The 27,770-nt window shown below is 39.3% G+C and overlaps 1 protein-coding gene across 8 annotated transcripts in view; it reads left to right on the plus strand.

Annotated features, from left to right (window-relative positions):
• Positions 1–27,770, plus strand: part of cadm1a (cell adhesion molecule 1a) — a 467,431-nt gene that overhangs the window by 357,904 nt on the left and 81,757 nt on the right. For all 8 annotated transcript variants that reach the window (XM_085173685.1, XM_085173687.1, XM_085173689.1 and 5 more), the window contains 3 exons: positions 8,933–9,085; positions 10,245–10,382; positions 21,241–21,399. In XM_085173685.1, the coding sequence (XP_085029811.1) occupies positions 8,933–9,085; positions 10,245–10,382; positions 21,241–21,399 (450 nt within the window). The remainder of the gene's footprint in view (positions 1–8,932; positions 9,086–10,244; positions 10,383–21,240; positions 21,400–27,770) is intronic.

Genomic DNA, 27,770 nt, shown 5'->3' on the forward strand with positions numbered 1-27,770 from the left:
TGTACAGCCCAGTCTTCTACTGCTTTGTATTAAAGTTTCTTTAAGTTTCATCCACTCTAATTTTATCTTTGCATTGAAGCGTAGCAGAAAGCAGAGATCACGGCTGCGTGAGGGATGACCTTTTACAGACTTTTTTCACTTTTCCCCTATTTGAATATAATAGGGCTGGTTGTTTGTAATAAATATAAAACATGATTTTTTTATGTTTTAATAACTGAAGATAACCATCTCAAAAACTAGTGTCATAGTTCAGTTGTTAACAATGTACATGCACATATTAGCAATTCTTTGCCTATGGCTGTTTATGTTTCTGTACATGCAAGTAGACAATAGAGATATAGCAGCAGACTCTGAGGTCACCAGAGTCCATTCATCACTTTACACTGTAGATGTCACAATATGAGGAGTGCACGATGCAGGACTCAGGAGGCCAACTTTCATCCACAAAGGTTGAGCCTTTAATATAGGCTATAGCAGAAAGTCCAAAATAACAAAGTCCAGAAGGTGAATAAACAATAATTCAAAAAGGAGCGAGGAATAAGGCAGGGCTGGAAACAGGGAACAAACACTGTGCACAGACACTGTGACAAAGAGTAAGGAGAAGACAGGGCTGTTACACAGAGGGCTGATTAGATGTAATACCCAACGGGAGGGTAATGAGACACAGGAGAGAGTAATCACACACAGGTAAAGACATTCCGGGGAGACTCACAGGAAACCAAGGAAATTAACCTTCAAAATAAAACAAAAATGAAAAGTTGGATACAGGCATGATGTATGTAAACAACCCAACAGGAAATACACTGAAAATGAGTCAAGGAAACACTGAAGGACAAACACAATCATAGATAGACATGGAGGGAACTTGAGCTACTACTAACATATACCAACACATGGACCAAAAAACAGGATGCAAAGTGGAACTCATCATTAGAATAACTGTAAGGTAAAACAGAAATCAAAGGCTCAGATATGTCACAGCAAATGAAGCTTGCGGTCTATTAGAACACAGAAATCAAAGCAGGAATCCAAAAATACAACAAACACAGAAATAAGAACTATAAAATCTTGCAGTAATCATAAAACCTCTGCAGAATCCCAGCTCAAATTACTCACCAGCAAATTCAAAACCAGAAAACAAGACACATCCAAAGAATATCACAGCAGGGGTCTTAGGTCGGACCATCCCTCAGCTTACCGATTCTTCTGATTGTACAAGAAGCTCGCCTTTAAATGTAGATTCATCCCTGCATAGAAAAAAGGGCAGGTTTGTGATCAGTATCCAGAACAAAATCTACTGAAAATCCCTGCCTGGTGTTTCAGCCTGAAAACAAAACCCCAGATAAGCATCAGTGGTTAGCTTCATCACATGCATATGTTTTCTTGAAAAGTCAACTTTTGTGGCAACAACAGTTAAGACAATGACGCATTGTAAAAACATTAGAAATCCCTTCCCATATGTCCTTGAATAACATCAACTTCTCCATCACCATCAGTGTATGAGAGCCATTTGAAAGGCACTTTGTCTTGTTCAGGTTAAAATAAGTGCTAAATGTACTGTGCATGTATGGCACAGTACATTTAGCACTTAGAAAGCATAAGTGCTGAATGGTAATATGAGTCGGACTGAGGTTTCAGCAGTATGGGGTCTTAAACAGACATTATGAAACAAGCTCAGACTTTTTCAACTCTATCTTCCAGTACTCGTGTTCCACATGTAGGTTGAAAGTTATTCTAATTATTCCTCCTCTGCACGGCGTCCACGAAGCAAAGCCTGTGTCTGCACCGTAAAAGATGACGACAAAATCCAAAGTACAGCTGAAGAGTGGTGTTTTGCTTCGCTATGTGGTGGAGAGTTACAAAAGCGTTTTTAAATAGCAGTTTGGAGAAGAGTGATTTCGGGGGCGACCTATCAATTTGGCTCCCTCAAAGACTGCTCAGTTCACCTACCTAGAAATCGATCAATTTTGCCTTTACATTGCACCGATGCAGCATTGTTTATTGCTTTAGCACTCACCATTTACACTGCTCTTTCTTTTTGCTAGTTTCCCTTTATGCGGAGTGGAGAGGGGATCACACTAACAGTAATGTAAACATGATCTCTAATGAGAAGTGGTGCTATGAGGTTTCTGGTTACTTGTTGTTGTTAGTTTGTACACCAAGTGATATCCATCTTTTGGAATTGAGGAGACTGGTTGCGTGCAGGAAAGATTTAACTCCTTATTAGGTTTAAAAAACACCAAAAACATATACTTTAAAGATATAACAATTTTTTTTTTCAAAAGAAAGCCAGATGTGAAATGGAGGTCAGAGGTCAAATGTGACATGATATTTGGGTTTCACTAAATGTGATATTTGGAATCCCCATATAACAGGATCATTTACTAATTATTGCCTTTACAAAGAAAGTCAGTAGAGTTTTAAGCATAGTTTTAAAGATAAAATGTGTTTTATTCAAGTTTGATCTGATTTGACCGCAAAGAGGTCAAAGGTCAATTGTGGCATGATATTTTAAATACACATATATGGTATTTTCTGTGTGTTGACAGTACACATCATGCTTGTAGGAGTCATAGTTTCTAAGCAACAAGGCTTTTTGTCCATTTTCACCCATTAAGTTGACCTTGTAGACATCGGTGCATATGAGCCATTTTTGTCCCGGGTCATTTGACACAGTGTTTTGCATTTTCCTGTGTTTGTGTCATTTTGTATTTGTATTATGATTTATGTATAAGTTCACTTTGTTAGTCTTAAGTTTATTCTATAGGGTCTAGTTATCCTGTTTAGTTCCTTGGTTATTTAGCAGTTTCCCCCGTGTCCTCTCTCTCCCTCCAGTCTGCGTCTCTGTGTACTTCCTGTTTTACTTTGATAGTCTCCCGTCATCTTGTGTTTGCTCTTCCACGGTCTCATCATGGTTATTCGTGTCAGCTGTGTGTTCTCGCTTCCCTCATGATCCTTCTGTGTATTTATGTCCGCGTCTCCCTCAGTTACGTGTCGTGTCCTCCCTCATAGCTGTGCGACTCTCCCTGTGTTTCCCCGTGTGAATGGTCATTAGAATTTCCCAGTTTAGTTTTGTACCGTTTTGCTTTTTTCCAGCAACAAAGCTGTGTTTTTTGAGTTCACATCCTGCTAAAAAAATAATTTTTTGATATGTGTCCGTTAGAATGTTGATGTACTTTGTTTGTGTTCTTATAGCCTAGGTTTAGGGTCATCAGTGATGATTGACTGAAATAAGTATTTCACTCGTTTAGATTTCTAAATCTAGGCGGCTAATTGAACAGGATGTCAGTTTATACCAGAAGCCCCAACATATTGGCTGCCGTACCCACAGGCCAAGTCAGAAGACAATAGCCTAGTTTTTCATATTGCTATAAAATAAACTTAAAGTGGTGACAACATACTAATGAATGGGATTCATTTAAGCCACCATGCTGTTAGTTAGCTCTAATTAGCATGCCCAGTGGCACTGCACTCTGCGACTCTTAAGAGGGAAGTGGAAAGTCGGCTTCCTCTTAAAGTCTCCTTGGCTAAACTTCGGGACAGCTCTACTGTACAATCTTATCACTGCTTTTAAATTAGCTCAATCACCATAAACTGCAAAAACAGATACATCAGATAATTTACAGCCTTTCCGGGTCTGGACAGACATCTCTTATCCAAAGACCTGACTATCAATTACCTTTGTCGGGCATCTGTGATGTCCCTGCTATGCTATCAGATATGATAGAACAAGAGAAGGAGAACGGGACAAAAAGAGCATGAAGATAAAAGGTCACTCTCTTTTCTGCCTGGTACACAAAGAAAAGTGAAATATGTATTCCAGTTTGCTGTGATGTTACAATAAAAGGACCGTCTGCAGCGTTTCTTGGCTTGCCTTGTCTTATGTTTTTTTTTCCCTGAAATGTACCACTGTGTTCAGTCCTGCTGTGTTAACCAGGCTGTTCTCCGTCATATGCCCTTGCATTTCTTTGAGCCTGCAGTATTGTTGTCCCAAACCTTGAGCATGGGGAGCTGTCCTTGCCAAAGTGCCTCCATTTTTCTTTTCATTATTTTTTAGAAAGTATTTATTCAGTTCATGCTTACACGGCAACGCCTTAGTTAGAAGTGACACATAAGAGGATTAAGAGATCTTTGAGAAATGCTTTTATGGAATGGATTATATCTGATTGGCACGGGGTTTTTAAAATTGTTGACGCACCAGATTTTTCATTAATTTATGGATGTTTCAAAGTATCCTCAGCATAAGATATTTGGGGTTTTAGCTAAGCTTGGGTTGCTTGATGGTGCATTTCTGAACCCAGGCATATATGTTTAGGGCTGGGTTTTATTGTGTCGTTGCAGGATATATAACATTTTCTGATGACGTGTTTTTGTTTCATGGCTAATTACTAGCACCTCTTATTTGGTCAGATGGATTGGTGTTGTGCTTTCCGACCCTCTTTCTATGATTTGAGCTACAGTTTGCAGCCAGCATAAAGATTAGCAAAATTCATTTGTTTGCATTTTTTTTCTCCCATGTCATACACGTGTAATCACAGAAAATAACATCACGTGTGGGTAAGACTGTTCCTACTGAGCAGCCCCCCCAACGAGTTTAACATTAACCTCCTAAGACCCGAACTCTTCCACAGCATACATTTTTAATTTCTCTTTGATATTTGGGCTGATTGGGGCCTGATAAATGTAAAAACAACGAATTAGCAGATTTTTTTTTAACCTAATTTTAGTTTCTAAGAAAAATGAGAGCCACATACGAGGATATTCATTTAAAATTTCGATAGAACAGTAGCAGTATAATGTCCTCGTAAGTGGATATCAGGCCCTTGTAGAGCAGAATTGAGTAGTTTGGTCTAAGTAACCCAAAATGTAATGTCTACATATGTGGGCGCCAGGTCCTAGGAGGTTAAGTGTCCTGCTGCACGGCACGATCATGTTCTGAACATAGTCATGGATCTATGTATCCGCCTCCCATCATGCAGTGTGATTACTTTTACTGCTACAAAGCTTTGTCAAACTAAATTGGCGTTATCCTGAACCCAGCCTCTGACCACTGAGCATTTGTGGTGTGTATTATCAATATATAGAAAGTACCAAATAGAGATCTAAAATATCATTTCACATTTGACCTCCTTCAAAGTCAGTAGACTTTAAAGGTCAACGTGATAATAATGCTATATAGAGTGATTTAAAATGACAACATGTTAGTATTTAAATACAAAAGAAATTGGCGACACTTGTAAGTTTCCTGCAGTTTTTTGCTAAATGGTGACATGAATGCTACATATGTACCGTGTACTCAAAATTATGTCAAGTAAATGTGTTTCAGCAGGTAAAATAACAAAAGCCTGCACTTTACACCTGCTTTTACTGCACTGAAATCTTCCTAAAGTACATTTAAAAGAAGATACAAACTACGACTCTATTCCCTTAACAGTAAATCCTGCCCAGAAAGTGAGCAGCCATGATAAAGGTTTGCTGCTTCTTTTGTTTTTGTTCTCATAGCCCAGAGTTAAGCTTATCAGTGATGATGACTTAGATCTCAGTGACACATATGTCACTCACTGCTGACCATAGCATTTAATGTATGTTGTGTAAAAAGTTCAAGGAAAGCATCTACAGGACAAAATGTTCAGCTGACAGCTGAAATGCTGCTGAAGCTAAAACTGTTCTAAGGAGACGGCATGTTGCTGTTTGCAGGGATTTTTGACAAAGAAAAGGAAGACTGAGTCTTATTAGTTTAATGCTACACTTGTTACACCATATCTCTTCTTTAAAGTTGCGCTGACACACTCAGTTGTCATTTGGACATTGGACTACTGCTCCTCCGTACGGCAAAATCCATGTTTATACTGATGATATTGTGTTTTATATCCTCTTAAGATTTAACACTTCTTCAAATTCTATTTTGTTTTCTGTGACCTCCAGAAACCGTTTACAGGTTTTTTGGATTATTCTAAGCTCCTTTAACAAATAAATTGTTGTGTTTCCTCAGTGAGATACATTACAGTGCCATAAATATTTGCATGCTGGATTACACTGACTATCCTTCTTTTTGAAACACAAAACATTGGCTGTTAATACAAAAGTCGCTTCTTTAAAAAGGAAGAACATGTCTCGTCAGTAACAGCTTTGCTTCTTAGAGCCTTTACAGGTGTTTTTTTTTTTTCCTTTGCATCTCTGTATTGTAGCATGGATGTGTTTGAATCTGGGAACATTTAATTCAATTAAATCATTAGGATTAGATGCTGACCTCTCATTTTAATGAGGGCTAACAAGGCATTTGAATGAGCAACACTAATTAGGGGCACATTATTCATCTCCTAGAATAAGGGTTTCATTGTAGTTAGACAAAAGAAACTAATAGCTGCGCTAATGGAACCAAGCATATAAGTTGCCTGTTTTTTTGGGGTTTTTTTGCTTTCTCTTTGGAAAAGGTGAGGAATATGCATTCAGACGAAATAAGAGCTTTTATGGAAAATAACTTTCTTGTGTGCCACACTTTAACACTGCATCATTAAATCTTTTCTGGATTGTTTGCACTGCTCCTTAGCAATTTGTTGTAGTGTTGTGAGCAGGATTTTCTGGCAGAATAATCAAAAACTAAGAGAAGTACCGGGATAACAGCATCATCTTAGTGATCTCTTGTTCAGATCATCCAGCATCATGGCCAGCGTTTTTAGGCTTTCTTTTTCGGCCAAAGAAGAGCACAGATGCATATTTGGATGCAGATATTTTTCTAGTCAGCCTGGTGATATTATTTTAAATCTATCTGATGCAAATAATGATGCACAAAATCAGTTTTAGCCGCTTGCTTTTTGCATGTCTACAATACCTCTCAGCTTTAAATCCTGATAGCATATGGCTGCGGAAGCCGTGTAAAATTATAATGGACCCCGGAGGTTCTTCTATGTATTCATGTCTGTTTTGAGGTGTTTTGTGTCAGAAGTCTCCGTGTTTAATACTTTAAGCTGTTAGAAAAAAAGAGTGCCAGAGGATGAGTACACAGATCTAAGAGAGTGCAGAGTGCAGAGAACCTGGAGTTGCTGTCAGTCAGAGCAGAGTTTATCAGCACATCGAAGAGGGGATGGGTATGGGTAGGCTTTCATCTTAACCACATGTTGTCATTCTACATTAGAGCTGATAGAGTGTGCTTAGGTAGGTGGGCAAACAAGGTTAGGCAAGATGAAAGTGACTACAGATGAAGAAGAGACAGGATTTATGGAACTGCTCTCAATTGCTGTGTAGGCTCACTGAAGGACGGCCAAGGATGAGGCTTGTGTTAATGCAAACAATGCTGTTAACAGCCACAGTATATCTGAACAAAACTGCATTTATGGATTGAATAGAAGCGAGTAACAAAGTGCTTTACACAGAGTTGGACACTTAGCTCTGTGATTGATTGTTGACTAATTATATTGAGGGTTTTTTTTACCCATGTGAAAGCTCTTTGAGTACAGCTTGAGGTTGTGAAAACAACAATGGCTGGCTCGTATTTGACAATATAAATAAATTCAAATTTCTAAAAAAATTTTTTTTTTACCAGATTTACGCCTACTCCCGGAAAATCCTTGGAATGCTAAACGGCTCTTTGTTTTGCGCTAATATAGAACCAAAAGAACTCAAAGGATCTTCTTAACGAAGAAAAAAGAAACAGAAAACACCAAAGTCCTGTCGTTTTTATTACAGTATTGTTTTTGTACAGTAAAATTAAAAATGAATGGCTTCTTTAATAATGGTTTTTTTCTCATGCTTATGATGGACAAAAAGCTATAGAAAGTTAAAATAGTAAGTAATCTTTCTCACTTGCTATTTGTCATAAGGAGCACACTTAAATTGTCATGTTTGAGTCTGTATTTAAAAACTGGAGGTATGACTTGGAGATGGTGGTGCTAACAAAGCTGGAGGTGGCAGAATTTTATAGGCCCAGATTTTTGTTGGGAGTGACCAGGATGGAGAGCATTGGAATTTAGTATATCAGTGAAACTGGATGCTCAAGAGAGGTGAGAAAGAGTGCAGGCAGGGTGGAGTGGGTGCAGATGAAAAGTAGCAAGAGTGAAAGGGAAGGTTTACAAGATGTTAGTGAGTCTTACTGTGATGTATGGTTTGGTGATGGCACTGGCAAAAAGACAGGAGGTGAAGATGGAGAGCTGAAAGTCTGAAGATTTTCATTGGCGATTAGAAAGGAGTCCATCAGAAGCACAGCTCAGGTTGAGCAGTTTGGGAATAAAGTTAGAGAGGGGAAGTGGAGATGATTTGAACATGTGCAGAGGAAGGATAGTGGATACACTGGAGAAAGGATGTTGGAGATGGAGCTGCCAGGAAGGAGGAAAACAAGAAGAGCACAGAGTGGATGTAGTGAAGAAGGAGATGCAGAAGGTTGATGTAACACAAGAGGATGCTAGAGATAAAGTGAGGTGGAGGGAGATGTCTGCTGTCGTGGCTCTTCACAGGAAGAACAGCTCTAGTGGAGTTGACATAAGGCAGTGGGCAGTTCGATGTATTTTGTGCTTTATACCCAGATTCTTTTGAGGCCAAAAAGAAATAAAATGCACATTTTACATTATGATCTAATGTTGTTGTTTGTTTAATGAAATAACAGGATATGTTTGTCTCACACCCTGCTTTATTGGATGCTGCAAAATCCTTTTTTAAACATGTAACAATAATCACAAGCTAATAATATGTCTCATTATTAGCTATAAGCCTCATTTGAAGACTCCTGGTCAAATCACACTTAAAGGAGTATGGGATCACATACCTTTATAATACTAAATCCTGAATAATGACAAACAGCAGCATGAATGCAACTTCCCTTTTAAATTGCATGAACAATACTAACTTCATAAAGTCATATAAAGCAGACTTCTACATTTTTGAATATAATATAATAATAATATAAAGTTGTGTGTTTGTGTTTTTTTTTCTCTTTCAGCACTGAAAGACTCTCGCTTTCAGCTCGTGAACTTCTCAGACAACGAGCTGCGGGTGTCACTGTCTAATGTCTCACTGTCAGACGAGGGTCGATATGTTTGCCAGCTGTACACAGACCCCCCGCAGGAGGCCTACGCTGAAATCACAGTGCTAAGTAACAAAGCGCACAAACGCAATTAGTCTACACAAGGTCTTAACACATTAATAAATGGTATTTGTATAGATGTGTGAGATGTGAGATTGTTTTATGTTTTCAGTGTTGCAAGCTCGTGATTGTCAGATTTTTTTTAAATATTTGTCATCTATAACTGTAAAAACACTTAGTGGCCACTTCATTAGATACACCTTGCTAGTACTGTGTTGGACCCATTTTGCCTTCAGAGCCGTCTTAATTATTCAGTGGTGGAAACACTCCTCAGCAACTTTGTTCCATATTGTCATGATGGCATCGCACAGTTGCTGTCGTTTCCATGATGTAAATCTCCTGTTCCACCTCAGCCGTGCTCTGTTGGACTGAGATCTACTGACTGTGGAGGAAATATGAGTTGATGTGAATTTAGTGACATGGCGTGTTATTCTGGTAGAAGCAGCCATCAGAAAATGGGCACACTATGGTCATAAAGGCGTGGACATGGAACAGCAACAGTACTTAGGTAGGCTGTGGTGTTTAAATGATGGTCAGTTGGCCCTAAGGGACCCCCAGTGTGCCATCCAGTGTGTCTGCTGCTGTAGCCCATCTGCTACAGGTGGTTGCTACGAGTAAGTGGTTGTTTGAGTTACTTTTGCTTTCCTGTCAGCTTGAAGCAATCTGGCCGTTGTTCTCTGACCTATGACAACAACATGGCCCAGAGAACTGCCGCTCGCTGGATATTTGATCTTTTACGGACCATTCTCTGTTTCCCTTGGAGGCCGTTGTGCAGAGAAATTCCAGTAAATTTGGTAGATTTTAAAACACCAGCAACCATGCCATGCTGATGTTTGCTTTGGACCTCAGCAGGTTATTCCAATCATGTCTACATGCCTAAATGCTGTCGTGTGATTGGCTGGCTACTAGTTGAACAGTTGTATCTAATAAAGTGGCTGGTAAGTATATATTGAATAAATAACTGCAAAATATGAGTTATTTAAATGAGATCCAACATTCACAGTATTGCAAATGATAATTCCTGAAGTAGATTTTTGTGCTTTTCTAATTCTAATTTTAAAAGAAAAGCCTTCTAATATCAGTCCTGTTTTCTTCTTAGCTTGTGGTTTTTAGGGTGTACTGCATTGCCTCAGTGTTTACACAGTTCTGTTTGTGTGTCCTGTCATAGTTCCTCCAGGTAACCCCATCATTGAGGCCCGGGATGAGGTCCTGAGCGAGGGCAACGAGACAGAGATGACCTGCACTGCCATGAGCAGTAAGCCTGCTGCCATCATCAGATGGATGAAAGGAGATAAAGAGCTTCCAGGTACTCTAGGCGCTGTACACTGACTTTGAGAAAATCCCATCCAACAGTCAAGACCTTTCCTCTCTTACAGTTTTTCTCAGTGGCTTTGGTGCTTTTCTCACATCACTATTGACATTTGCACAGCAGTTAGTGTATTTCTCAAAACAATTAGTGCAAACTGCAAAACCTAGTGGATAACCTGCAAAAGCAGGTCACTTGCAGGTCACATGACAGTGTACAGTATTCTCTCAGTGTCTTCCAATGCAAAAGAAGGTCAGAACTCGGTGACACTACCTGAAAATGCTCAAGACAGCACTGTGCACTTTTTGCACAGCCATGTACAGTAAAATCTACAGTAAAGTTAAACATTCCTGTAGTTATGGAAGTAAGTGAGTACAAGACACTGAATACGTATGTTTCACATTTTTACTGTGTAGGATGTTTGTAATTCTACAACATTGTCCAAAAGAAAAATACTCTACAGTCACGTATTTAGAATAAACATGAGAAACACCCTTTTTGTAGAGCGGTGCACAATGTGAACAATATAAAAGTACATATTGTAACTGAACATACGTAAATCATTCTGGCACATTCAGACGTTCCTGTCTGTCTGGCCACATATTCTCATCTACATCACAACGGATATCATCCCTTGCAATGCAGCGAGGAAAGTATCTCCTGGAGTGGCGAATCCACCCTCTGCATGACTCTGCTGTGATGTTGTCACATGCTGCATCCATGGCTGATAGCAGGGGCATTTGTGCATGTGAACGCCGGTCATAAACCTTCCACCTCCAGGCAGACAAAAACTCCTCTATCGGATTAAGGAATGGGGAGTAGGGAGGGAGATATTCAACAGGCATTCTGTCATGTGCTGCAAACCACTGTCTGAACAGATGTGAGTAGTGAAAAGGGACATTATCCCACACAACAACATACTTGTTGAGTTGACCTCCACCCCTGTCATTCTCAGGGACTATGGCATGAGAGAAATTGTTCAATTTCGGGGACAGGAAAAAATAATGAAAAAAAGGTATAACATTTGCTTGACGGCATTTGAAAACGAATTCACCAATTTTGTATGTAATGACTGAAGCAATGAAATAAAGACTATTAGTTTTATTGGGAAAGACTATTTAGTATCCAAAAGTGTAGTTCATTTTGACTGACATGACATAAGCAAATGATAATGTTGTCGATGGCAGAGAATCGTATGAAAGCAACTGATACATGTCTAAGAGCATTTGCAATTTGTTCAGAGGAAGGAGAAATTGCTACTATGATGTGCACAAATGACTAAATGTTGTGGAAATTGCACTAATGCTTTTGAGAATTTTCATTTTGATCTGAGAAAAGCACCAAAGCGACTGAGAAAAACTGTAACACAAATAAATATATGTACAACTATCCATTAACTCATGTGTGTAAAAATAAATGAATAAATAAAAACACATTTTCTTTCAAAGATCAACATTTCAAAGATCATATTCATAATCCTGCCTATGTACCAACTGCAATGCAGTTTTATTTTTAGAATTCAAACTAAACCCACAATTCTGTTCACCTGTTAAAATCCAAATGAAGTTAAATAGCTTAAAATTGCCTTTTTGTCCTCTACAGAGCCGGCCTTTTTCTCATTATCCTTTAGAGAAAATAAGTGGCCACATATTTGGAAACCCCATCGTTTTGTATTTAGTGAGCAGCATCCTGCAAGATTCTGTGAATACACAAACGAATAATTTGGATACATTGTTACATATCAGTATTTTTTTCCCTCTTTATATTTTAAGGAATTCAGACATTTTATTTGGAATATTAAGCTAAGGTTTGGCTGAAACGTTTGCACAAGGTCAAAGCTAAAATCAGACCACAACAAACATGTTCTTGACTTGCAGTACTCTGATCACATTTTTCTTTGACTATGAGTTCTTCATGGCAAAAAAACAAGCTTTAAAAGAAGAAGCAAGATCAGTGAGTGATGGGTGAATATATTAATACTGCTACTGAAGCCAGGAGGACTGCACTGTTTGGCATTTAAGAAATGACTTGACAAATAGATTCTAAAAATTATTTTATTTTTATATAATTCCATTTATAGGCACACTTTCTTCCTTTGAGCGCATATTAATGGTGTTACTTTTTAAATGGAGCTCTGCTGCGACTTTGAATAGATTCCATTAGAGCAATTTGAATTTGCAGTAATGGCTGAGGCCTGTTGGCATCCTGACAACCTGCATGGCTTCATCAAAGGTAGCTGCGCTTTAGAACTCTGTGCAGAGCTCAGGGGTTGAACAGGCCTCCTGCCAAGCAGCTCCACCTCAGAGCCCAGACAGTAAGCTTTGTAAAGACTTTGAAACAAAGGTCCGAATCAGAAGCTGTTCTAAAAGCCCGGAGCAGGTTCAGCTCCGCACCGAGGCGCATAAAACCTTCAGTGGCCAGCTCAAATCGAAGAATGTTCCATTGTAACAAGGTCAGGGATTGGCTTGCAGCTGGCTTTTAACATCACAAAAAGACTCATTATGTTCAGTATGGCAAGAACGGCAAATTCTTTAGGCATTGAATAGCCAGAGCCAATGGTCTTTTAGTCATTGATATCACAAAAGTTGCCATAAAAATGAACCTAAATTGTCATTTAAACTGTTTTTTTCTGAACAGATGCACATACATTAAAAATGTATTTCATGTGATATTATTGTTGAGAAATACAGTTAGCACCACCATGAATAGATTACAGTTTTCCTAAACTTACACATATTACTTAATGATATTTAAGAAATGCATTTATCCAGAAAGCACTGTTACTTAAGTGCATTAAAGTGCATTAAAGTACAAAGACTAATGGTTTTTTCCAGCATACTTACTTTTGTAAATGGAGAAAGTGAAACTAGTGACCACTGTGGCTGTTAGTCACAGTGAAATACTGATTCAGGGTTTCCAGTAACTCATTTAAATAGGAGCCTGCCAGGCTCTGCATACAAAATCCATTCCCATTCAGCATTTTCTTTTTATTTAACACACTGTGCTGTGTCATTGTTTGCTTTCACTGAGTATTCCCAACCTCTTTAACTGAGCTCTCAAACAATGCCCATTTGTTTGTTTTGTGGACAGAAAAAATTATTTGTGTAATGCTAAACGCCCTTCAACCCCGCAGACATGTTGTTTTCTCACACTTGTTGGGAATGGATTGACATTTACAGAATAGGGTCAGCACTCTGTGAAGCTCTACAACTGCTAGATACAATTTTTCGCAGTAGCACAAAATACAGGTGTACTTAATGGCTCACTTGTCACAACACTACGTTTGGAGCATGCTGTTTGCTTTTATCAATTTTTGCCATAGGTGAAAAGGTGCTACTAGCTGAAGCAGCCTCAACGGTTGCAAGTTCTCCCAGATAAATCATCCTTTATTATTGTACCTGCAGGTGTGGTCAAAGTTTATATACACTCGTTATGGGCATGGGTGCCGTGGTAATTTTGGACTTTTTCCAGGATGGGATGATTGTGCAACATAAATCTTTAATGACTTTAAAAGCAAGAATTGGGTATACAAGTTTGACTTTATTTTGGACTTTTTGTAATGCACACAAGATTATAAGTATAGATAGATAGATAGATAGATAGATAGCCTCAGGTGCAGGCCGTGTGAAGATGCCCCTGAGACAATCCAGCACATAACAGCAGGGTGTAAGATGCTGGCTGGCCGGGCATACATGGAATGCCATAACCAAGTGGCCGGCATAGTATACAGAAACATCTGTGCCGAATATGCCCTGGAAGTCCTGAGGTCAAAAGGGGAGCTGCCCCCTAGGATGGTAGAGAATGACCAAGCTAAGATCCTGTGGAACTTCCAGATACAGACGGACAAACTGGTGGTGGCTAACCAACCGGACATAGTGGTGCTAGACAAACTGAAGAAAGACGGCCGTAGTGATAGATGTAGCTGTTCCAAATGACAGCAACATCAGAAAAAAGGAACACGAGAAGCTCGAGAAATATCAAGGACTCAGAGAAGAGCTTGAGAAAATGTGGAGGGTGAAGGTAACGGTGGTCCCAGTGGTGATCGGAGCACTAGATGTGGTGACTCCCAAACTTGGCGAGTGGCTCCAGCAGATCCCGGGAACAACATCGGAGATCTCTGTCCAGAAGAGCACAGTCCTAGGAACAGCTAATATTCTACGCAGGACCCTCAAGCTCCCAGGCCTCTGGTAGAGGACCTGAGCTTGAAGTGCAGACTGCACGCAGGGGCGAGAGGGGACTATAGACTCAAATATATAGATACATCCCCATTAATATCTGGTTAAATTCCCCTTAGCAAGTTGCACCTCAACCAGATGCTTCTGGCCAAGGGATTTACCACTTTTCTTGACAGAATTGATACGAATCTGTCTTTTAAATGTAGTCCAAAAATGTTCTTTTGGGTTGATGTCGGGGCTTTGGGAAGGCTATTCCAACAGTTTAATGTCTGCCTGCTTTATCCAGTCAAAACGTTTTGATGCATGTCTGAGGTCATTGTCTTGTTGGAACGCCCAGTTGTGTCCAAGTTTCAACTGTCTACCGGTTAATCTGAAGAATTTGGAGATAGTCCTCCTTAATTATTCTGTCCACTTTGTCCACTTTGTGCATTGTGCTAATACCGCTGGCAGAAAAACAGTCCCAGAGCATGATGATACCACCACTACCGTGCTTAACAGCTGGTACAATGTTCTTAGGTTAGAAAGGTTCATGTGTTCTCCTTATCATTGTGGCCAAATAGCTCAATCTTTGTCCCACTGACCATAAAACATTTCTCCAGAAGGCATTTAGCTCGTTTATGTTAGCAGCTGCTAATTTCAGTAAGGTCTGAAGTTGCTGATTCTGGAACACGGGTTTCTTTCTCGCTTGGCAGCTTTTCAGTCCATGACAATGTGAAAGCTGCTTCACTGTGGACAGTGATGCCGGTGTTCCACAAGTTTATGGTAGTTTATGTTTATTGTAGGCTTGAGTCTTGCTGGGTTTTTGGGTTGTTCTTGAACAATTTCCTCAAAAGTGTGACAGTTTTGGTCTCCTTCCACACCTTAGCAACATGGTGACACATCCGAATAACTTGTAGCCACATGAAATGAACTGATGTTCCTGGAAACTACACTGGCTTAGAAATGACTCCAAGAGAGATTTCTTGGTCTCTTCCTCTACAATTGGTCCCAATTGGTCATCCCATCAGTGCTGTCAGACAAATCCTTTTTATGCTGACAAACAGAAACGACCTGTTGTAGTCAATCATGGTCATAAATGAGAAGTTACTCAGTCTTGACCTTGTCTAGTTAAAAGACACTGTAGAACCTTCAGCATCACTTCTTAAAAGATTCAACTGAGTGTATATATATATTTGAACCTTCATCTATACTTTCCAAACTTGTTGTATACTCTGCAATTATTCCACCCTGGAAGCTCAAAGAAATCTTTAAATGCCCAAAATTAAATCAAGATCTTTCTTTTTGTTTGTTTGTTTTGTTGATGCCACAAAAAATCATTCTGTAAATGAAATATGGGGTTGTTCTGCTGATGCTGGAACTATTTAAGACAAAGGAGTGCAAGAAAATGAAAGATGAGAAGAAAACGAATGGCCCAGGGTGCTGGAGATCTGGCACTAGAGTAGAATTACTTAAACTGCCTTTGGCTGTCCTTGCCTAGAAGACTTATTTCTAATTAAATGTCTCCGGAATTTAACATAATTACCTTAAAGGATAATCACACTCTCTTAAATATCATTTAAAGGTTGCAATTGTCATGCTTGCCAATTTAAATCCTACCATCTTTCCAAATATGCACAGACCTATTATCTCATCATTATCCTTTTCTTTATTCCTGCTCTTATCCTGCTTGTTTAGTACTTTATTAACATATGCCCTGACACTAATATCTCCAGTTTTTTAAGCTTGCACAACAATGGAAATCGTAAGAAAAAGGGAATCCTAGCCGTGCAGGTCATTCCTCCCTGTTCATTTAAAACTAAGGAGAAGAAAGCAGATAGAAAAACAGTCAGCAGGGCACTTCATTGACTGACAGGGACCAGAGCAGCCATTAGCCTCAAGTGTTAAGAGACTACCACAGGGTGATTTCAATTACCCTGCTCTGCCCCAGTAGGAAGACTGGACAAATGGATAAAAGCATATTTTGAAAAAAGTAAGTGATGGAATTGGGGAGACATATATTTTATATAACATTGCATTGCTTCATTTCTTTTCCACAAGGATACTGTCAGACAGTAAACGTTCAAGAAATGAAGTATGTCCGTGCAGGGAAAGAGGACTACTTGAGTTTTACGGTTGAATCCGCAAAAAGTTAAAATACCTCTTCAGCTTTTATTTGACCTTCCACTGCCTTTCACTGGCATTCATCTCTGCTGCCACAGCTCCAACATTTATGTCTCTGTATGTTTTCAGTGTTTAACACAGGTGATATTCCTATATAGAGAACTCTTTACGTTTTAAGGGCTTTTCTAGCTGAGAGAAAACCGCCCAGCAAAAAAAAAGATTAATAAAAAATCCTTTATATTTATTAATTGCTGTCTTTAAATGACATTTAGATCGGTAGTGAGCACGACTTTCAGTGGTATCTAGCGGCATTGTGGTTTCTTCTATATAACCACATATAAGCCATAGCAAAGGGCACTGAGTTGTGAAACTGCTGTTGCTGGTCCAGTCACCTCAGCATTTAAAAATAGATCACCAGAGGCAAATTACTTCCATATAAATTTTTATTCATCAAGGCAGCATGGACAAACGTAAAATATACAGATTTGTGCCGCTAAGCTAACAAGGCATGACCTTGACAGTGCTGGTCTTTAGGGGCACGACTTCAAAACAGAGGGAGCATGCTGCATCTGCTCTGATATAACCAGGCTCTGCTAGATTTTGTACTGCTATGAAATTTTTTTGACCAGCAGTTAAACTTCAAACCCTACATTTCTAAGCTCATCCAGTCTTGTTTTCTTCATGCAAGGAACATTGCAAAAAAATCTAATCTACACTATCAGGCAGCAACTTGGACATTTTAATAATAATAATTTATTTGAAAGCGCCTTTCAGAACACTCAAGGACACTGTACACAGTGGAATAATAAAAGCAACATAAAAACAAGCAATTTACACAATCATAAAAGCATTTTAGTTCACACTTTAATCTCCCCTTGTCTTCTCTTACACTCCTGTCTTCACTTGGTTCAAAAAGCAGCTCATATACTAAATAATAGCCAGTGTTCACCCCTCAACCCTTTTCTTCCCTCCCCGTGGCTCCCAGCGAAATTCAGAATTAATTTAAAAACTTTATTAATTACTAACAAAGACCTAAATAGAGGCTCCTTGGTACACATTTTCCTTACAAGTGAAAGACCCCTGGCTCAGTCCTGGGAGAAGACATCAATTCCTTTGGGATTGTATCAGGAAGGACATCCGGCATAAAAATCTGTCAAATCAAACATGCAGAGCTACCCCCTGTGAATAAGGGAGCAGCTGAAAGTAGCACAGACTGACAATGCCCATGCTCCTGCTTATTTAGTGACCTGGGAAGTCTTTATTCAAGCAGTTGGTCTGATTGGGGTCACTTTTGACTATTGCATGGTCTCATTTTAAATCCAGAACAGGCTTTTGAGGTTATAGAACCTTCGGCTACAGAACACACAAAAAATACATATGTGAGGCCAAATATATGACTTTAAGCTCATCTCTGTGTATGAATGTTGTATAAGTCTTCGTCCCAGTTGTGAAGTACTTTAAAAAGTGCTATACAAATCCATTTATATATATTATTAATAGTAGCAGGAGGAGGAGGAGTAGAAGGAGTAGTCCTTAACAGGGACAAGCAGGAGTCTTCATGGTCTATGACATGTGCACACAACATCGTAGACAGAGCAGGTGGAAGAGAGCTGAGAAAGGTGGAGGTATGCTAAAGAGATAAGAGGAAATGTGAATGAGATGGACTCTGGTGTAACAGTGAAGAGTTAGTGAAGGTGGCTGAGTTTAAATACCTGGGGGTCAACTATCCAAAGCAACAGACAATGCACAAGAGAGGTGAAGAAGAGAGTGCAGGGAGGGAAGATAGCAGCAAGATTGAAAGGTAAGGTTTACAAGATGGTAGTGAGATCTGCTATGATGTAAAGCTTAGAGACAGTGTAGCTAAAAAAAGGCAAGAGGCAGAGCTGAAGATGTTAAAATTTTCATCTGTAGTGACCAAGAGGGACAAGATTAGAAATGGGTATGTCAGAGGGAAAACGCAGGTTGAGTAGTTTGGAGATAAAGTTGGAGAGGCAATACTGGGATGGTTTGGACATGTAAAGAGAGATAGTGGATATACTGGACAATGGATGGCACTGCCAGGCAGGAGGAACATAAGATTCATGGATCGAGTGAAGGAGGGGATGGTGTGACAGGAGAGGAAGCTAACGATAGGGAGAAATGGAGGCAGATGATCTGCTATGATAACACCTAAGGGAGTAGCCAAAAGAAGAAGAAAGAGCTAATTATTCAGAAAGTTATCGGTCATGCGCACCTCTTGGATAAACTCTGCTAAGTGGCTGGAATTTATAGCATGCTAGTAGACAATTACATTAGACAGTTACTTGTGTAGTTTGATGGACTGAAACTGAACATGAGAAGATGTGGACCTGCTGGAAATGATTATTGCATTTGACCATAGAAAATAAAAAGTATGCTGCTTTTAGCTGGCTTGATTCAGTGGCCACATATCTTTCTCACATTGTCTGAATACTGCTCTCTGCCTAGCTAAAAGCTACACCTTTTGGGTTCTCTTAGCGTATTTCATGTGGTAATACTTATCAGAGTGAGCTCAGTTGTATACTCTTAATTAGCAAGTGTAGGCCTAAGTAGACTGAGGAGCTATAGTTGTTAGCACTGTTGGACTAGCTAACCCTGCAAGCCGATACTATGATGCTAACTTTCAAGCACATACTTGGTTTTCACATATGCCAATGTCATTGTGATGGTTTGTGGTTACCAGGCCTACAACTTGGTCTTGAAGTCTGCCTTAAAATACAGACAGAGCTACAGGCAAAGATGAGGACGTTAGCTGCATATCATTCCTATAGCACACAGTGGATGATTCACACAGGAAAAGGTAGAGTGGCTTGGATGTGCCAATCCAGGAGCAGAATGTCAGGAAATGACTTTTCTGGAGTGTTAGAAATGACAGATGGTGTAAAAAGGAGGATGGGGAGGAAATAAGATGGCGGATCATTAATCATCTCAGAAACCATTTATTCTAAATATACCTTCTACTTCCACACCTTTGCACCTGCCTTTGTGAACAGCTTTTGTGGGTTATTATTTTTATTGTGGTATAAATTGTCAAATGTAAAGCACAAGGTTCAGACACCCAGGACTTGAATGAAGACATCTTTTCACTAGTCTTTCATGCATCTCAAAAGACATTTTGATTTGAGCAGACCCCTTCAGGTTCCCATTTCAGGTGCTTGCATACATCTAAAGCCTCTAGTGGTATTTATTCATGACAACCTGTTCCTTTACACCATCCACATCACACAGGTTTGCTTTCCCAGCTTCCAAAAAGACAGTTGTCACCACAGTGACAGGAACACCCCAGTGGCTGAGGTACAGAAGAGTGAGTGGAATGTGCACCGAGTACATATTTTACAGCTAAAATGTGAATTGATGGATGCAGCCATTCATATTAGCACAGAGTTTCTCCTTTTCTGGTGTTTTTTTTTTTTGCAGGCTCTTTCTCTGATGTTTGTTTTATTGATGGGACACAAACACGCTTGTGCAAATGACTGCGAGGAAGTGGGACAAAGGGATAAAAAGGATCAATCTTTCTTTGTCACTCTACTGTACAGCATTCTCTACATCTATGTCCCTCATTTTTCGCAATGAGGCTGTCCTCGTCGTTGCATTTGAGAACATCTTGTCTGTGTGATATTAAAGAGTAGCCAGTAATAAGACGAAGGACACTTCGCGAGCTTCAGATCTGGCAGTGCCGTACAAAAGGTGGCCACACAATAAATCTGGCTTGATAAAGCCTAATGAGTGATTCACAGTCGCACAGTAGCCCCTGACAGCAGGCAATTTTTAGCTGATTCACCTTATCGGACCATTTTCAAGGACACGCTTCTCACTCCCACTGTAAATATTTTGCAAGGTCAGGGGAAGAAAGACATTCCCCTTGCAGGCGAACAATGGCTGTCTTTGTCAGTCCTTAATATTTCAAACCTTGGTTGTTTGTTTCCTCTGGTAGCCTTGAGTGCAAAGCTGCCATCATTGATATTTTGTAAAGTAAAACTGTTCAGCAAAATACTCTCTTTTTTTTTATAGCGTACTCCCAGATGAATCAAGGATGCATAAAACAAACCTCTGACAGAAGTAAGGAAGAAATCCAAAATAAGTTTTGATAATATTTACCCAAATAAAAGCATATAGAAATTATTGACATTTTCTCTGCAATGGCAGCCTAAGCCCTGGGAGCTCTGTTTTCCTTATATGACCTTTGTGGGCAAAGCATACATTGAAAATCAATTGATCCCTCAAGCAGGAAATCAACCAGCCTACAAAATACGAGGAGTCCTTTAAATGATTAGGACTGCAAGCTGTGCAGTTTTTATTTTAAACCAAACTCCAACTTTTTACACCAAAAGAGCGAGTCGGTGTTTGGCGCTGTTTGCTCACGCCAACTAAAGTCCTGCTATGGCTGCTGTGGTTGGATTTCCAGGCGAGCTTCCTAGAGGTGCTTCTCCCACAGTACAAATACTGCCCCAGCAGTTTCTGTTCCACACCCCAGTGCCACTGGATAGATGGCTCCTGCCAGAACCCTCTGAGTGAATTGATTTGACCTCCTTTATTTGTTTTGTCTTTGTTCTTTCTTACCATAGGCAAGCCCAAAGTTGAACTGACCTACGACAAGATGTACACAGTAACCAGCCGACTGACGTTCACCGTTAGCAAGGAGGATGACGGCGTACCTGTGATCTGCATCGTCGACCACCCTGCAGTCAAGGACTTCCAGGCACAGAAATACCTGGAGGTGCAGTGTAAGTGCTTCAGCTTGGTAATAAATTAGAAATCAGCATTTGATGGATATTTAAATAGCGTTATACGTTCCCCTTTTTCCTTTTTTCTGAGTATCATCTGCCTAACTCATCATCTTAATTCAGAAAAATGGACCGGATTAGAGAAGAGTGTTCCATTCCTACTAATTAAATGGAATAGATTTGCTTTTTTCTTACCCGCAACTAAAAGTTTAATGCATGAGGTGTGGCAGTGACATTGAAAGAAAATTATGCATGTTATAATGAATAAAAGGGGAAATTGGACTGTAACACAGTAGACAGTTCTATCTTCACTAATTAAATGACATAAACTTTCCACAACCTATCCCCCCACCACCCTCTGAAAGTTTGGTGAAAGGCTTTGCCATTGGAAAAAAAAAAGATTCATCCTGTGTGAGTAGGAAAAAATGAATGTAGAGGTGGTTTACAGATGTAACAAAGGAGAAGGTGTACAGGGTTCATGCAAAGCTGAGGATGCAACAGAGAGGGTGAGATGGAGGGTGATGATCGACCCCTGAAGGGAGAGCTGAAACGTGACGTGTTTAGTTTCCTCTGGAAAAACATGTCGGTGTTAGATTTGAATTTCACTTTGCTCTTCTCACCTCTTTGTGAGAAGCATGGAAAAAAATTGCAGATCTAGTTGAATGCAAAACAGATGCATACTTAAAAAGCTATTATCTTGGTGGCACAATGGCCAGCACAAGCAGATCTTTTCAACTGGTGTTTTTACCTGACTTCAGACATGCTTTGGCTGCCTGTGGAGTATTTTGGTGCAAACAGCAGAGTGCACAGTGTGCAGGTGGTAGTTTTTTGTGGAAAAATATTTTGCATGTGCATCAGAAATAAATATTTTAGAGTTGTGTTTTTTTTCCAAATGTCAATCATTTCATTAGGAAGGGCATACCAAATGCATGCCAACTGTTTACTACAAATATTTGCTACGAATGCACAGCAACAGTGCAAAAGAATATAAAATAAAATATAAATAAATCGCCATAATTCACCCTTAGCCAGGCAACGCTCTTAAATTTAGCATCAGAAATTAAATGCCTGTCAGGAAGTCTGCATTCATTTATAAAATGATCTGTCAGGATCCAGTTCTGTTCTTGATATGTGCTTTGTGCTGCACGTAAAGCTTTTGTATCAGTTTACACCTGTAATTAAATACTAACAACCAATCTGCAATTTGCAGTTTATCTTTGATTTGACAAGTATGACACCAGGCCACTCTCTCTTAAATCCTTATTGTTGTTCCAAAAAGCATCTTTTAAGCACTTTCACACTTCCTTGTGGTGAACGTCTGTGCTTTCATTTAGAAAGGTTAGCTAAAACCGTGTTAGCTCACTATTAGATTTTAAATTACAGGGTAATCTGTGACAGCTAGGATCACTTAATATTTTAAGTCTGGGCTTCGTTTTGATGTTGTGAGAGAAATGGCACTGGAAAAACTCCATGGTGCTCCAAAAATGTAACTATTTTCAATTAAAAATGTTTTTTAATACTTTAATGCTGAGGGTATTTTTAAATAAGGGACATCAAGTCAATGCTGAACCTTAAGAGCTGTTAGGAAGCAGCTAAAAGCTCCCTGTGGACACATAACCTTATATTTTGCTAATATGAAGTTTATGTTTATTATAGCAATTAGAACATTTATTTCTGAGTTAGTTTTAGTCTCGGTGGCCGGGTGCTGTTGCAGAAGCTCTGTCATGTTTATTTCTCAGTCTTTTATGATGCACAGCCCTGATCACATGACCTCAGGGTCCTGTTGGGATGGATGGATGTCAATATACAGCCATGCTTCTCCATGCAAGACCTTGAAAATTCATGGACAAGCTAAGATCCAATCCTTAATTTCCATTTGTTTTCATTTTTATTGACAAATATATATAGATAATATGCACTCATTAAGTGATCTTAGTATTTATTGCTGAACAGAGAAGGACTTGATGCCTTGTGCTCATACCATGACACTCTGCACCATCCAGACCACTATATAATTTGCACTTCTATGCTTAGATTAACTAAACTAACCAGCGGCTTATAGATTTCTACAACATCTCTCAAAAACATAGAATGTTACATATTTTCCTCAAGTAAATGAGACTCTAAATTTGCTGCTTCTGTTTGTATGTGAGGTACACACATTCTCAGAATTCATTAAACTCTAAAATAATGCCCCTGTTTTCATGTAGGAATGGTTAACACAATGTTTATCTATCTAATCATCTGACCTTGTTTATTCAACTAAATGTTCCTTAAAAAAAAACAACAACATGTGGCCCATAATGGAGGCCAGGGGCACAGTTTTGCAGCAATAGCCACTTTTAATTGCAGTATTTTATATATATATATATATATATATATATATATATATATATATGCACAGACGAGTCTTCTCAATAACTAATAATAGCAATAACATAACACTGCTATAAAACAGCATGTAACAAGTAATTAAAATCCTAGACTGAATGTTTAGATCTTTTTGTTAATAGTGAATGGTTAAAGTTCTGTATTTATTGTTTCTGTAACCTTATGTCTTTGGCCTCTGGCATGTCCTAGCATTTTATTTAAAAAAATAAAATCTCTTCTGTCACTATCTGACCTTTCTCTATGAGCACGAGAGGAGGAGATCAGCTCATCTACAGAGGCAGAATGGCATTTTGCTGGCCTCTGATAACAGGGAGCTCACACTGACCACCCGGCTCAGTGCCTCACTCTGCTCCGTGCAGGGGCTGAGGCTGCCATGCTCTTTGCATACTGTAGTGGGTAACAAACAGACATATACAGTCCTCCTCTCTACCTTCTCTTTGAACTCTGTTACACAGTTTAATATTACATAGCAACTGCTATTAGTGTATCTTTCCTATGTCCAGAGGAATTTTGTTTCTCTGTGGACTGTCTAAAGACTAACAGTCAACTGGTATGAATTAAGTAGATGTTTACTAATTGAGCACTCGGGGATGTGATAAAGTGCAAAATGCACAGTTTGGAGTCACGATTCTGTGTTTTTTTAATTTATCTGTCTTAGCAAAAAGACCAGCATTGTATAAAATTAGTGGAAGTATTAATGTTTTTCAACCAACACCTTTCACAACTTTTACTTTGAAAACTTTTTGTTTCTAAAGCATTAAAAGGCTCTTAGTAGTTGTGGTTTTCATTGATCATACTGCCCCTACTGGTCACTAATGTTACAGTCACACTAGAGAAAACAGTGAAGGACCAGCCGACAACAAAACGTGCAATCAACACGCCGTTCCACCATGTCGATTTCACTATTTGCCTCTTAAAATCAGTAAAAAGACACGCATGCAGAATTTACAGTAAGTTGCAGTAAAAGCAGAGGGAGAAATTTTATTTCAAGCCAACATGAAAATAACCACGGGAAAGCGTTTAAACAGACATTATTAACACATTTTCACGTAGATACATATTAGCTGCCTAGATTCATCATTTCTGGCAGTCAAGCACCCTGGAATGGCTTTAAATATATTATCGCCCCCTGCTGGTAGTCCAATATCTGCATGTAGCAATGCAACTTCTGCAAGCAAGTCCATTTTATGTTTTGTCTGTTACAGGTTTTATGGATGAGACAACGGGTCAACCAAGATTATTAATCATTATTAATCATTTCAATGAGACTTGAATAAACTGATTGTTCCCAGTTAGTTATTGGATTCAAAGCAACAGAGTCAGTCTGCTGTCAGTTTTGGATTGACTGGGGTGAAGCTGGCACTTGTATCATTATATTATCTTTGATTATTGGTGATAAATTAACAAAAATCTGTGCAAACTACTTACATTCTACTTTTAATCTCATCCAAAATGGTAACATTGTTGTAGGATGGAAATTTACCTACAAATTTACAGGCACCCTTGCTTTTATATAGCATGTATAGCCAGAATTTAGCAAGTAGTTAGTTAAGTTCAACCCCGACTACAAAAGAGAAGCGCAGAGGAGTCGTGCTCATTGGTGCACCCTGACTCAAATTGATTGCAGCATGTTGGCAATCTGCCTGCGTTTATTACACTAGATGGAAATTAAAACGTTAACCAGCCTGTCTATCAGAGAGTGACTCCAGCCAATCCAAGACTGACTGCAATTGTTTAGAGACGGGATGCCTCCCAAGAGGTGTTGTGCGCAGTCTGTCTTGCAATCAGAAGTGCACAGCCTGAGGTGGAATGTGCAACAGTTCATTGCCACACTTACAAAAAAATTAAACACAGTCACCACAACCACCGTGTATTCCTAATCATCAAGGAGATTGCTCTTGGACTATTTCTCCTCTAGTGTGACTGAGCCGTTAGCTAACAGAAAACTGTTTGGAAAATTCAAACTTTGGTTTTTGTGTCCCTTAAATTTCGAGAACTATATGTACAATCTTTACAACCCCAGTGAACTGTCTGCTTTTTCCTTCTAATTGTCACCACAGAGCCCTTCCCATTAACATATCTAAAAAGTGCATATGTCCGGTGAGAAAATTATGAATGACAAGACTAAAATAAAGCCTACTTCTGCAGTTTCTACAGTGACATGCAAGTTAGCTTACTGATTAGATGCAGTACACTGGTTGATTTACATTTCATTCACCCACTGTGTAGGCAATTTGTGAGTGGAATGGAGAGCATTGTGTAGTAAGAAAAGGCGGAGGAAAAAAGCCCATTGTCGGGGGACAGCATAATTAAATAAGACACTAATGATTATGTGTATAAGAAAGCAAGCTGTTTGCTCGGATGCTGGGTTGTTTTTCCCATAAGGTCAGCTGGCTGCCGAGAGATGGATAGTGCCGTCTTGAGTGCTTATGAGGTGAGGCACACAATAAAGCAAATAATTCAGTTAGCATAATGATAACGGCTCTCTTGCATATGGTAGACACTATTTCATTTCCACTGAAGTGGCAGCATCCGAATCTGGCAGCACAGTGTTTTCCCATCAAACAGAGACAAGCAAGCTTTGCCATAACTACTTGAGGCTATCAAAACAACCTACAGATGCCTGGCGTCCTTCATGTTTATGGCTCCGAGATGACAAGGTCAGATGACGTCGTGAGCAAAGAAAAAGTTGCAGGATGCCATGTAGTGCCTGGAGTGGAAATAAAACCAAAGGGTTGCTGTCTAAATCCAAGCATGCCCACTGAGCAGAAGACTTGGCTTTTTGCCCATCTGCTGTCCATCACAGAAACTGAAAGCCAGCCACTGACAGGGTGTGATTTAGACAGATGGATGGCCAGACACGTGTTGTTTATTGCCGAGAAGGTCGGACAGCAGCGTGGAACTTTACCGCCAGCTTTGAAATCATAACTCAGCCTCGATCATTCCATCTACAGGCTGATTAAAAAACACACGCACCAAAGAGTGGATTTAGGCGATAAAAAGAGGAAGAGAACAAGAATAATTTGCATCATAACTGGTAAACTATAATTACTCTACTATGAAATAAAAAGGTTCCACTGAATGGCATTTCTCTCTGCCATTTAATGTTTTCGATTTTTAACAAAACTAGAACAAAACTTTTTTTTTTCATGGGGTAAAAGTACTCTTATGCTCTTTTTATTACATTCAAGTAAATGGTATTTGTGACATCCATTACATTTACAAAAAAGATGGGGATGATGTTTCCCTTTTGTGATGTGCTGTTGCTGGGCAGACGGCAAGATAAAAAGCAAATGTTCTTCGGTTTTCTGTCAGCAGGACACCTCATTGACTGGAACCATCAACCAAAACATACCTGGCATTTTTAAACCTTAGCAAAAGGTTGTATGTCAGACGAGAGCTTCCGTTTCCCATTTCCCATTTCCCATTCAGTGCATGGCAAGAACGAATTCAATCCCTTATCCATTTGATAGATTGAATAAAACATTACATTCAGTCGTCTCTTACGCCAAGGTGAAAAAAAGGCTTTGATAGCACCAGCAACAGTCAGTGCGATGGGAACAACCAAAACTCCACGGGTGCAGAGAATAGCACAGCGGTGACTGTCAAAGCACCCCACTGATTTGTCAAAACAGCATTCTTACATGCTTTTTTTTCTCCAGCTGTAACAGCTACTAAAGTGCTTTTGCAACTTTAACAGGAAGCATCTTTGAACATACCAAGCTACTTGTGATCCTGCCCAGTTCCCACCTATCATTTCCTAGTGCTTTATGTTTTGCTGTCTTCTTTAATTTACATATCCACCAAAGATAAGATAAGACAACCTTTATCAGTTGGCTGGGGCAGGGAACAGTGGCAAAAAGAAATAGAGCAGGAATAAAAATAACTTTATAGCCTAGAACCTAAAATGTACACTACACAAAAATATGCTCACGTATAGCTGGTTTGATGCTCTGTAATCAGTATGCACAGGCAGTAAT

Source organism: Neolamprologus multifasciatus, chromosome 10 (assembly GCF_963576455.1).
Source record: "Neolamprologus multifasciatus chromosome 10, fNeoMul1.2, whole genome shotgun sequence".
Classification (NCBI taxonomy): domain Eukaryota; kingdom Metazoa; phylum Chordata; class Actinopteri; order Cichliformes; family Cichlidae; genus Neolamprologus; species Neolamprologus multifasciatus.